General features: G+C 39.6%; 1 protein-coding gene across 1 annotated transcript in view; it reads right to left on the reverse strand.

The window, feature by feature from the left end:
- The window catches only part of KDM5A (lysine demethylase 5A), a 99,964-nt gene that overhangs the window by 19,454 nt on the left and 67,452 nt on the right, over positions 1–13,058 (reverse strand). Inside the window, exons 20-24 of the mRNA XM_012438934.3 lie at positions 11,015–11,153; positions 6,942–7,121; positions 5,282–5,443; positions 2,629–3,180; positions 2,111–2,254 (exon numbers count right to left, since the gene is read on the reverse strand). Coding sequence (XP_012294357.2) covers positions 2,111–2,254; positions 2,629–3,180; positions 5,282–5,443; positions 6,942–7,121; positions 11,015–11,153 — 1,177 coding nt within the window. The remainder of the gene's footprint in view (positions 1–2,110; positions 2,255–2,628; positions 3,181–5,281; positions 5,444–6,941; positions 7,122–11,014; positions 11,154–13,058) is intronic.

Raw genomic sequence — 13,058 nt, forward strand, 5'->3', positions numbered from 1 at the left:
AAGTCTTTACACCATTCTTCTCTTCTCAGCTGTCAAATACATTGTTAACACTAGATAATCCATAATCTTATTTTTCTACCCTGCCAACACCTACTACCAAAGAGACAGTAAGCTAAGATTCTCATATAAATTCTGCCAAAAAAAGACTACTCCATACAACCATATAAAACTACAGTTGTGATCCCTAGCCCTGAAAATCATGCAATACTCGTGATTTTTCATAGGTTACAAGTCTGCTTTCAAGCAAAGCCCATCATGTTAAGCAATTCTAGAGGAGTGGTTGATATTTAATGTGCTAGAAAGTAACCACCAAAAATATCAAAGGCCTCTAACTAGGGTAAACGGGTGATTCTAGTATTCAAGCAAAACGCTAATTATGCTTGGCATGGGTTGCATTCCTTTTCAGCTGCTCCTAGTCATCCTATATACAACTTTGTAAACAAAGTCGGTCATTAACTTCTGGATAACAAGGTGCTTAAGAAGATTATTTGAATAGGCTAATTCACGTTGCAACTGTTCTCAAGTCTTTCCCCTGGATCCATTTTTATCTTGAGAAAAAATATTTTCCTGCAGAAGAATCTACAAGCGTCTATGATGGATGGTTTTCATTTTACATCCCAGGAGTTTTAATGTTGATGAGATTAATGAGCACTACCCAGCTGATCTGCAAGCTGAAGAGACAAAAGATAGTGACAGGGTAGGGAAAGGATCTCCCCTTGTTCTTTGGAGGCAGCGTTTTATATCAGAGTAGGAGGAATTCTCAGATTACAAGCATAGATTCTAAACAAAGCAACCAAGAATTATATAAAACAAATCAATGGATTGACTGTAATCTGGCAGGGTCTCTGCCGAGATCATGTTATTACTAGATTAAAAAGCAAAGGATTTGCCCCTGACACAAAGTGATAACAAAAGGCCAACTGGATCCAACACAAAACAAACTCACCAAAACCTTCTCTTCACCACCAGTGAGGTGTCATTACCAAAATAATCACATTGATAGTAAACAGTTTTTTGTATCTGCAACTGGAACTCAGCAAATTCTAACCTGGGCCCAAATATTATATTACCCATCTCTGAATATGACATTCTATCTAGCACCAACCAGACAAGAAAGCAGAGCAAAAGACTCATAGTCTAGCTAGAATATAATTTTTTTTTTTTTTGATACAAGGTCTTGTTCTGCTGCCCAGGCTGGTGCAACCACGGCTCACTGCAGCCTCAGCCTCCTACACTCAAAGCAATCCTCCTACTTTAGCCTCCCAAGGAGCTGGGACTACAGGCACATGCTACCACACCCAATTAATTTTTGTATTTTTTATAGAGATGGGGGTCTCACTATGTTGCCCAGGCTGTTCTCAAACGATCCTCCCACCTCAGTCTCCCCTAAAGTGCTGGGATTACAGGCGTGAGTCTTCAGGTCAAGCCTGGAATGGAATTCTTAAAACTTAACTGCATACAGACTTTAACAACTCAAAGAAAAAAAAAAACTGAAATTGACCATGAAGCTTTACATAACTTAATGCATTGTTCTTCTAGTTCCTCTATACCATAAGGAGTTATAAGATGAGGAAAACAAATACAGATCTTTTTAAAATTCTATTTTCTAAAAATTGTTGTTTCAGGCCAGGCGCAGTGGCTCACGCCTGTAATCCCAGCATTTTGGGAGGCTGAGGCGGGCAGATCACTTCAGGTCAGGAGTTCAAGACCAGCCTGGCCAACATGGTGAAACCCCCGTCTCTACTAAAAATACAAAAATTAGCCAGGCAGTGGTGGCGCACACCTGTAATCCCAGCTACTTAGGAGGCTGAGGCACAAGAATTGCTTGAACCCAGGAGGTGGAGGTTGTAGTGAGCCGAGATTGCGCTGCTACATTCCAGCCTGGGTGACAGAGACTCCATTTCAAAAAAAAAAAAAAGTTTCAGCAACCTGTATTTTTTTGAGTTTTGAAAAAAATGCTATGACTGTAAACTCAGAACAAACAAATGTCTAGTTTTCTCTCACTTTCAGGCCTCAAACATTGCCATTCAATAGCTTTTTTTTTTTTTTTTTTTTTTTTACCAAACCCAATGATCAGGTATGTACCCACACAGCCTGTCCATGTAATTACCTTCATGTCGTAGCCATATGTCTCTCGAATGTCTTCATCAGAATCTGTTTCTTCGTCGTCATAGTCCATTGTTTGCCGAGGAGAAGATGACACACTGCTTACCACCCGGTTAAAAGCAGACTGCTGGAAACTAGGTAAGTGTCCCTAAACAACAAATAATTCCAAGATGAACAGCATGACATGCTAAACAAACAGGGTAATTAAGGTGTGCTTAAGTTCACCAAAATGTAGTGAATAAGCAAAGTGGCTAACAGAGTTCTTCAACAGTTAGTAGAAATCAAATTATTTGATTATGATGCCAAAGTCCTCCTGGATGATAGTCCCAGAAATATTTCACTAAGTTATGTATCCCAAAAAAGTGCTATGGTGTATGCTGAAGGAGAATGCAATGGATAATATAATTGCTGACAAGTTACTCTTATTTTCCTAATCAAATGGTAAGACAGATTTGATTTACTATTTACACACTGATATATTATCCCATGAAATAGAAAAAAGAATGTAAATCCTGAACTTGCCTGTAAGTCTGGATTGGCAGCTGCTTTTTGGAGTTCTGCACTGATGATCTTTTCAGTTTTTTCTCGAGCTGCCTGTTCCACCATACGCTGGCTCAACACCGACAGTTTGGCCAGGGCAGAGGATAGTTCATCCGTGGCTAGAGCCTGCCGTGCTCTATCTTGCCAACTCATAGCACGTTCCGTCAAACACTGTAGGGCCTCTCCTTCAGGCAACCGTACAGGCAACTTCTGAAGGGATACCAGGAGTGATAGAATAGTCTCTAGCCTGGGCCTTCGAGACCGCATACAAAGAGGGCAAAGGAATTTTACTTCTTTAGCTTGCCAGCTGGATCCTTTTTTTTGGGAACTTGATTTAGGGAGAGGAACACAGCTGTTATGGAACCAGTCTTTGCAGAGCTCACACTGTAGCATAAACCCACTGGCTGTCTTACGGCAAATGCAAAATTTTACTTCTTCTATGCGGTCCACCATGGTCATCTTGGCTAGGTTGGCTGCTCTGAGGGAATGCATGGCTTCAATCTCTTTTTGCTCCCGTTCTTTAAAAACTGCCACCTGTACAAGACAAACATTTAATTAAAAAGAGTCACTGCAATATACCCCCAAAATACCAAATCTTCAAGGCTGTGGGATCTTTCTCCAAGTTATCAGTTATAAACAGTTTCCTAAAATTGGGGGCCCCTGACAGTTTCCATGCAAACATTCCTCAGCTGTGAAATGGGCAAAGTGCTATCATATTTGATTATGTATACGAGTACAGTTCTTTGGCCTCTTCTGTAGGGTGCAGTAGAAAGACAGAATGCCTTGAAATCAAGCAACCTGGGCACAAAGCCTGGCTCTTGTACTTTTAGACTGTTCATATGGGAAACAAGTTTCAGAAACTCTGTTTTCTGAAAAATAAGGATACTACCAACTGTATTTTGCTGTTTTACGGATTAAATAAGACAACATCTGAAAGTGCCTAACCTGATACCTTGTACAAGGTAAACACTCAATATTAGTTTCCCATCCCCTCATAATTCATTCCCTGGGGCAAGTCCTATACAAATTAATTTATTTCTCTATAGAAGTTCTCTTCATGTGTGAGTAGAATAGCAAAACCTCATGATTAACTGTAACAATAGAGTTTTATGAAACTCATTTTAACAAAGTAAATAAAGGCAAACAAATTTAATCAATTATCAATACTGTCAGTACATTTTTTTCTTAAACTCCTAACAGCTTCGAAACAATTTTGAAATAATTTCCAGTCCTACTTGTCTAGCAAGACTGACTTGTTAGGCAGGCTCTCTAATCAGAGATCATTTTCACTGGCTTCAAAATAGGATCATTTGTATGCAGAAAGAGTTATATCATATGCAATTCCCTACTTTTATGTATTGTCCAGATTCACACGTATTCTCTCTCTACTTTCTCAGGCTCCTAGTAATCTTAACACATTCCTCCTATCCACCAAAAAAGCATAATTCTCACCAACTACAAATATTTTAATACTCATTAAGAGAAGGAAATCAGTAACCTTGTGTAATTCCTTTGAAAGGCACAATAGTAGTAAGAGTCACAAAATGCTTATATTAAATTCTAACCCAGTAATTATATTCTTAAGAGTCAAGTCTTGGAAATTTAAAAGAAGGAAAAGGTGGCCAGGTGCAGTGGCTCACACCTGTAATCCCAGCACTTTGGGAAGCCAAGGCGGGTGGATTACAAGGTCAGGAGTTCAAGACAAGCCTGGCCAATATGGTGAAACCCCGTCTCTACTAAAAATACAAAAAAAAAAAACCAGGTGTGATAGGGTACGCCTGTGATCCCAGCTACTCCGGAGGCTGAGGCAGGAGAGTCGCTTGAACCTGGAAGGTGAAGGCTGCAGTGAGCCGAGATCGCACGACTGCACTCCAGCCTGGCAAACAGAGCAAGACTCTGTCTCAAAAAAAAAAAAAGAAGGAAAAGGTTAAACAAAGAAGTTCATTTTATTACTTATAATAAGAAACTTAGTAACAGGCAAAATGCTCAAAATTAGAAAACTACAGCAGGTCCTCAAATAATATCTTTACGTTCAGTGTGATTTCATTATAATATTGATGAGAAAAAAAATCAATTCCTGGCCAATGCCACTGTCACTCACTAATTTATCAAAAATTGGATAATTATCTCATTTTTATTACTCTTTTTTAAATATATGTTTAGCTCGAATTTTTCCAATGTTTAATGTCAGAAGTGTCTGGGGTCTTTATTTAAAAGTCTGATGTTTTTGTGACCAGAAATATGCTGCAGAAACTTAACTCTTGTTTATCTCAATCTGTAGTAAAATTGGTTTCGTTATACATTGCTTTGCTTAAAGTTGCAGTGCAAGAAGCTGTTGATTGAGGACTTACTGTACTCAGCAAACTACGAACAACAACTTGATGGAACAGTACACAATAATTAAAACAACAATAAAGAACAGAGGTATGGAAAAGACAATTTTGGGAAAAGAGCAGAATACTGAACTTTTTGTATACCTTGGTGATAAATATCTTTAATGTGAAACACATATAAAATCATAAAGCCAAAGTATATACAAATAAAAAGTCAAAAACATAAAAACAGTGAGTCTGCTAATATCATTACAGAGTTTCCAATTCACCAAGCAAACTCAAGACGCTAAGTAATTTCTTACCACCATGGCTGTATCTCTTGTTTCCTCCAATCCTTCCTCCAGATCACTCAGAGGCTCCAGGTCCAGATCCTTTTCTTTTTCTTTTTCTATTAGTTCTTTCACTTTTTTCCTCCTATTTTTGCCACTCCCATATACGCCAATGTCAGTCCGGGGGCTCAGCACCTACAAAAATAAAACCAACATTATATACTCTGGTTTTTAAAAAATCTTAAAAGTAAAAATAATAAAGGAACGATTTACTGACCATTCAACCATGTCCCAGGCACTTTCTTAAGAAATTTATATACATGTGATCTAATTCATTCCTCACAACAACCCTATGTAGTAGCCATTAGTATCTACATTTTATAAACAAGAGAAACTGACAATAAACAACAGAAACTGACGCTCTCAAAGGAAATAACTTGCCCAAGGACACAGGGTTAGCAATTAAGGAGTCTGTTCTCAAACCTGGAAGGATCTTATTCCAAAGCCTTTGCTCTTAACTACAATGTTAAACTGCTCAAGATGAAAGGAATGATGAATATATAAATTTGTGCTTTGGAGAATTAAGATCTTTCAACAATAGGCTGGACGTGGTGGCTCACGCGTGTAAGCCACTCCCAGCACTTTGGGAGACTGAGGCAGGCAGATCACTTGAACCCAAAGGAGTTTGAGACCAGCCCGGGCAACATGGCGAAATCCTATCTCCACCAAATATACAAAAAATTAGCCAGGCATGGTGGTGCACACTTGTAGTCCCAGATATTTGGGAGGGTGAGGTGGGAGGATCACTTGAGCCCAGGAGGCAGTGAGCCGAGACTGCAGTGAGCCGAGATTGTGCCACTGCACTCCAGTCTGGGTGACAGGGTAAGACCCTGTCTCAAAAAAAACAAAAAAAAGAACAAACAAAAAGAAAAAAAGGTTTCAATAACTGTAAGGTTTATTCTCGCTGAGTTTAAAATGAAGAAACTGAGGCCAGCACAAGAAGATCCAATGCGAAGGAATTTATTCAGGCTCCCGGACAAGGTTCTGCGGTCCGACAGGAGGGGCCGGAGAAGTCGCATGGACTCCTCTCAGGCACGGGGTTTTATAGGGAGTGAAACAGCTCGATTGGTTGTGGGAGAGCAGGACTGCTATTGGGTGTTACAAGCCTTGACCTAGGACTTGGCTTGTTGTTGGTTGGAATTACTCGGCTGCTATTGGTTGTTAAGACTCAGCTGCTATTGGTTGTTAAGACTCAGCTGCTATTGGTTAACGAGAGGCTATGGTTACAGCACCTTGTTTGCATACTGGACTCTTTAAGGGAGGGTCAGGCTGTGCGAGCATGGGAGAAGGGAACAAGCCTGAGCATGTCTGAGCTTGCCCGAGCTCGTCCAGGCTTGTCCAAGCTTTTGAAAAAGAGGTGGGGGTGGGTGTGCGTCCGAGCTCTGGGTGAGGCAACCGGCCTTACAATAACTATAGAGTCCAATAACAATCCAAGATCAACTGCTTTTTCTAGGGCCAGCACAAGATTAACTAGAAATGAATCTGCTCAAGGCTCCAGATTCAAGTCAACATCTGATATTACCTAATGAGAATCACTTGTATAATGGCAATCAAGTAAACTGAAAATAACCTTCATCAATACTATTACTACTTAAATTATCAGCTGCTTATGAGAATGTTGAAGCTCATGTACCTGTAACAACGTATGGCTAGAATTCTTCTTAAGAAACGTCCGCCCAGTCCGTTCTCTCCATGCTCGTGCCGCTGCTACCTGCGATTCCACTTGTGGCAGTGCTTCAAGACGCACAGGGATAGGGCGTCCTTTCGCAGACAAGCTCTCAAGCTGCTCCAAATAAGCGTAGTTGCTGCCACTCTGAAAAACCAAAATAAATTCTCACAATTTGAGTTCTCTTATGGGGTCCGGCAATATACCGTTGAAAGATCTTACAAAGTTTAGTGTTAGCTCTTTTATTAAATATCATTCTTTAAATGTAATTCCATCTCTTGAATTAATATAACTTCCAATGCCCTATTTTTTAAAGTTTGTCTAAATTCTTTTTTTAATCAACATGTCATCAATGATTTTATTTATTAATGAATGAGAGAAACAGTAGATATAAAAACCAGTTCAAAGGACAATCTAAAGCACAGACATATATAAATGCAGTTAGCAAGCCAGGTGTGGTGGCTTACACCTGTAATCCCAGCACTCTGGGAGGCTGAGGTGGGCAAATCACCTGAGGTCAGGAGATCAAGACAAGCCTGGCCAACATGGTGATATCCTATCTCTACTAAAAATACAAAAATTAGCCGGGTATAGTGGCACATGCCTGTAATCCCAGCTACTCAAGAGGCTGAGGCAGTAGAACTGCTTGAACCCGGCAGGTAGAGGTTACAGTGAGCCGAGATTACGTCACCGCACTCCAGCCTGGGCAACTGAGCAAGATTGTGTCTCAAAAATAGATAGACAGATAAATAAATAAATAAATAAATAAACACACACAAGAATAAGGAAATACATTTACTAATAGATAGAAATAAGTGGTTAATATCATACAGGAAAATGGAATCTTTTTCTACAATGTGTAAATCATACAAATTTAATTGCCTTTCTATGAACATAATTTATTTGCATTGCTATCTTTTTCTTTTTAAACAACTGGGTAGAGTTGTAAAATAGGCTGGCCAAAGAAAATCTGAGGCATACATCCCTAGAATCAGATAATCCTGGAGAGTTCACTAGACAACATCCAATATTCCACTGAAAGGATACTTAGAGTAATCTTTTTGCCAATTAATTTTTCCAACTAAAAGCAATATTTCAGTTCTGGTAACCACCTCCATTTTATCTTATATAAACAGAAATAAGAATAAATATTTTCCTTCCAAGTTCACAATGTTTTAATTTTCCACGTAATGAAATCATTATTATTTATAGAACATCTACACTGTATTCCAATGTAAGGATATTCCCCACATATTAACTGACACATTTGCCTATAAATTCATTTTGAAAGATATACTGAACCATGGCAAAAAATAAATAGGCAAGAAGCTTATGAATTTTTGGTTGAGTGCAGTGGCTTATGCCTATAATCTCAGCCCTCTGGGAGGAGGCCAGGAATCAAGACCAACCTGGCCAACATGGCGACACCTTGTCTCTACTAAAAATACAAAAATCACCCGGGCATAGTGGTGCACACCTGTAATCTCAGCTACTCAGGAGGCTGAGGCATGAGAACAGCTTGAATCCAGGAGGAGGAGGAAGTTGCAGTGAGCTAAGATCTAACCTGGGCAACAGAGAAAGACTTTGTTCCCCCCACCCCTGCCAAAAAAGAAAAAAACCTATGCATGTTTAAAGAGGGTAAGGAAGTGGCTCTAGCCCTATAAGATATTAAAATGATATAATTAAGCTACAATACCAAGATAAAAACAGATAACTAAGTAGAATAGAAAATAAGCTCATATAAAGAAATATGACATTTACTATTATTCTTTCTTGTGGCCCATTATAGCCATTTGACTACAAAACACCTGGCTAAGCCTAGACATAGCCTGCTCCCAAGCCATGCAGCCTAAAGAAAAGTCTGCCAAACAACAAAACCTGTCCACTTACTTACAGCCTACAAGTCAGTATTCCCACTGAAGGGAAGTGCCTGGTAGAGAAATAGCCCTTTGAAATTACAGAGGAAACACATGATAGCTACCTATACTTGTTGACTTAGTCCTTCAATCATAAATAAAACAGCAATTAAAGATTCTCAAGACATTTGAAGACAACAACTACTGCCTGAACCAGGTCAAAGACGCAACAAACACAGAAGTTGTCCTGATAAAGACAGAAATAATTTGGCCAGGTGTGGTGGTTCACACATGTAATTCCACCACTTTGGGAGGCTGAGGCAGGTGGATCACCTGAGGTCAGGAGTTTGAGACCCAGCCTGGCCAACAGAATGAAACCCCATATTTACTAAAAATACAAAAACTGCCAGGCGTGGTGGTGGGTGCCTGTAATCCCAGCTACTGGGGAGGCTGAGGCAGGAGAATCGCTTGAACTTGGAAGATGGAGGTTGCAATGAGCTGAGATCATGCCACTGCTCTCCAGCCTGGGCAAGAAGACCAAAATTCCATCTCAAAAAAAAAAAAAAAAGAATTTAAAAAAAACAAACATAAAAGAAACAGTGGCAGCTAAGCAGGTCCCAGAAAAAGTCAACTGAAAAGACAGTAAAAGAGAAGTCATTAGAACTTAACACCAAGGCCAGGCATGGTGGCTCACACCTGTAATCCCAACACTTTGGGAGGCTGAGGCAGGCAATCATCTGAGGTCAGGAGTTCAAGACCAGCCTGGCCAACATGGTAAAACCCCATCTTTACTAAAATACAAAAATTAGCTGGGCTTGGTGGTGCACGCTTGTAGTCTTAGGTACTTGGGAAGCTGAGGCAGAAGAATTGCTTGAACCCAGGAGGCAGAGGTTGCAGTGAGCTGAGATCACACCACTGCACTCCAGCCTGAGCAACAGAGCAAGACTCCATCTCAAAAAAAAAAAAAAAAAAAAAAAAGATTCAAGTACACTTTTATCTCTACCTAGCACTTACTTCATTCTGTTTTAAATTACAGATGTGTAAAATATGTCTCTCCAACTAGAAAATATATATTTGGAAGACTCTAGTTTTATACCCTATTTTATATCATAAGTCCTATTTTTATACCCTTCCCTTACATGCCTGCTCCCAAACACATAGAACAGTACCAAGAGTACTGTGGTGCTCAGTAAATGTTAATTTCATTTTCTTTTTCTGCCTCTTATTTTAAAAGTAATTCATGCACATGGAAAAATAATTTGAAGAATACAATAGGTAACAAATTCCCTACTGCTAAAGAGTTAAATAACTAATTCCATCATTTTTCATAGCAAGGAGTCAATAAAAACAAGTAATATTGGCCAGGCACAGTGGCTCACACCTGTAATCCCAACACTCTGCGAGGCTGAGATGGGCGGATCACAAGGTCAGGAAATCGATACCATGCTGGCCAATATGGTGAAACCCATCTCTACTAAAAATACAAAAATTAGCTGGGCATGGTGGCATGTGCCTGTAATCCTAGCTACTTGAGGGCTGAGGCAGATGAATCGCAGGAACCAGGGAGTGGGAGGTTGCAGTGAGCCAAGATTGTACCACTGCACTCCAGTCTGGCAACAGTGGGAGACTTCATCTAAAAAAAAAAAAAAACCACCAAAAAAAATGTAATATTTAAGAAAGTAATAATTATTCTGATTTATAAAATCACATAGAAGAGTAAGTAAACTTCACTAGAATTATATGTGCTCCTCAACTTACAATGGAGTTATGTCCCCATCGTAAGTTGAAAATATCGTAAGTTGAAAATGCATTTAGTAAAACTAACATACCAAACACAGCTTAGCCTAGCCTTAGCCTAGCCCACCTTAAAGGTGCTCAGAACACTTACATCAGCATGGCTGACTGGGAGCTGTGGCTCAATGCTGCTGCCCAGCACTGTGAGAGAGTGTCATACCACATATTGCTAGCCTGGCAAAAGATCAAAATTCAAAATTCAAAACACAGTTTCTACTAAATGCATATCACTTTCACACCATCATAAAGTAAAAAAAAAAAAAAAATCACAAGTCAATCTACATTAGGGAACATTTGTATTATGATTATTCTACTCTAAAGAATTAAAAGTTTAGTAATCTATGAAACAGGCATTAGCTGATAGGTGGGATAATCCAAGAGCCTCCTTACCTGAATAGCTTCCACTTTAGCTGTCCATTCTCGAGCCTTTTGTAAGGCTTCTTTCAAGGACAACACATTGGGTAGAAAGGCTGGAATGTTCTTGGCTTCATTCACAATGCTTTCTAAACTTGCCACACTGTGCCGTGGTCTAAAAGAACAATAAAAACAGAGTGGGATGCATGAGAAATCAACATTTAAATAACATTTCAGAATGTGTATAGAATTTCATATATATGATTTCCCTGAATTCTTACCACAATCCTACAAGAGAGGAAAAGCAGCTAGTATCTTTCTTTTCCATCTTATAGATAAGAAAACTTTATAGATATGAAAATGTATAAACATAAGTTTATAATAAAATAAAATATAAACATTTTACAAATAAGAAAACTTTAAATCAAAGAAGGTAAGTTATTTTCCCCTGCCAGTTAGTGTAATAAAGGACACATCTGAAATACTGATTCAGAATGAGGGTCAGATCCATGCTCCTTTCACTACACTAGACTGCCTCTACTTCTTTACAGTATCTGAAATTGTCAGAGATGCACATTTGATAGCAATGTAGAAAACAATACACTAGAAATCCATTAATGCTGACAACATACATTTACTTAAACTACATTCATTAACACTAGTTATACAAAGATGAATGAAGCACAGACCTTATTCTCAATGAATCACAATAAAAGATAAGAATCATACTTCTACTGGGAACTAAAACCAAATAACTATAAACTCACTGTTATGGGAGGCAGTGATTAATTCTGCCCAGAAGAGTTGAGAAAGGCTTTGAAGTAGGCCTTAAATTAGTATGATTCTGTCAAATGAAAAGTTAAATAAGTTAAAGAAACCAGGAATATAATCAACAAAGGCATGGAGACACACTTAAAAAGCAGTTCCTAGTTCAGTTTGCAATTAGAGGGTGATGTGGAGGACTGGAGGCAGGGGATGGGTGGACAAAGAGTGGGGCAGGAAAAAGGAATTTGGCAGGAGGAAAGATGCAGAGTCCCAAGAGCCATGGACTTCATTGTGCAAAGCAATGAGAAGCTACTGAAGTAGCAATCATTCAACATCCACGAATCCTACTATGTGTTAGGCACTGTTCTAGGCCCTGCAAATTGCTCATGAGCAAGAGTGATAGTCCTTGTCTCAAAAAACCTTTCATTTATTTATTTTTTGAGTCTTGCTGTCACCCAGGCTGAAGTGCAGTGGCACAATCTCAGCTCACCGCAACCTCTGCCTCCTGGGTTCAAACAACTCTCATGTCTCAGCCTCCCTAGTAGCTGGGACTACAAGCATGCACCACCTTGCCCAGCTAATTTTTTGTATTTTTAGTAGAGATGTGGTTTTGCCATGTTGGCCAGGCTGGTCTTGAGCTCCTGGGCTCAAGCAATCCACCCTCCTCAACCTCCCAAAATGCTGCGATTACAGGCGTGAGCCAGTGCCCAGCCTCAGGAAACTTTTTTAATCTTATGAAGATTATTAATAAAAAGTTTATGATGCACTGTGATTAGTGTAATGACAAAGGAAAGTAAAGGCGCTATTAGAATATATAGCAGGAGAGGCCGGGTGCGGTGGCTCACGCCTGTAATCCCAACACTTTGGGAGGCCAAGGTGGGTGGATCACAAGGTCAAGAGATCGAGACCATCCTGGCCAACATGGTGAAACCCCGTTTCTACTAAAACTACAAAAATTAGTCAGATGTGGTGGCACACGCCTGTAGTCCCTGCTACTCGGGAGGCTAAGGTGGAAGGATCACTTGAACCCAGGAGGTGGAGGCTGCAGTGAGCTGAGACAGAGCCACTGCACTCCAGCCTAGCAACAGAGCAAAACTCCGTCTCAAAAAGAAAAAAAAAAAAATATATATATATATATATAGTAGGAGAACCTAATTTACTTGGAGGGAAAGAAGACTTCCCAAATGTGACGTCTAAGCTTTCTCATCCTTTCTGAGTAAAGCTGGGGCCAGGGGTAGGATAGGGTTGGTGGAGGTACACAGGGAATGGGCTGAAATAAGAGTGCTCCACAGGAGAATGTAATAAACATGCACAA

This window comes from Aotus nancymaae, unplaced genomic scaffold (assembly GCF_030222135.1).
Source record: "Aotus nancymaae isolate 86718 unplaced genomic scaffold, 86718_ANA_hifiasm-v0.15.2.pri h1tg000016l, whole genome shotgun sequence".
Classification (NCBI taxonomy): Eukaryota; Metazoa; Chordata; class Mammalia; order Primates; family Aotidae; genus Aotus; species Aotus nancymaae.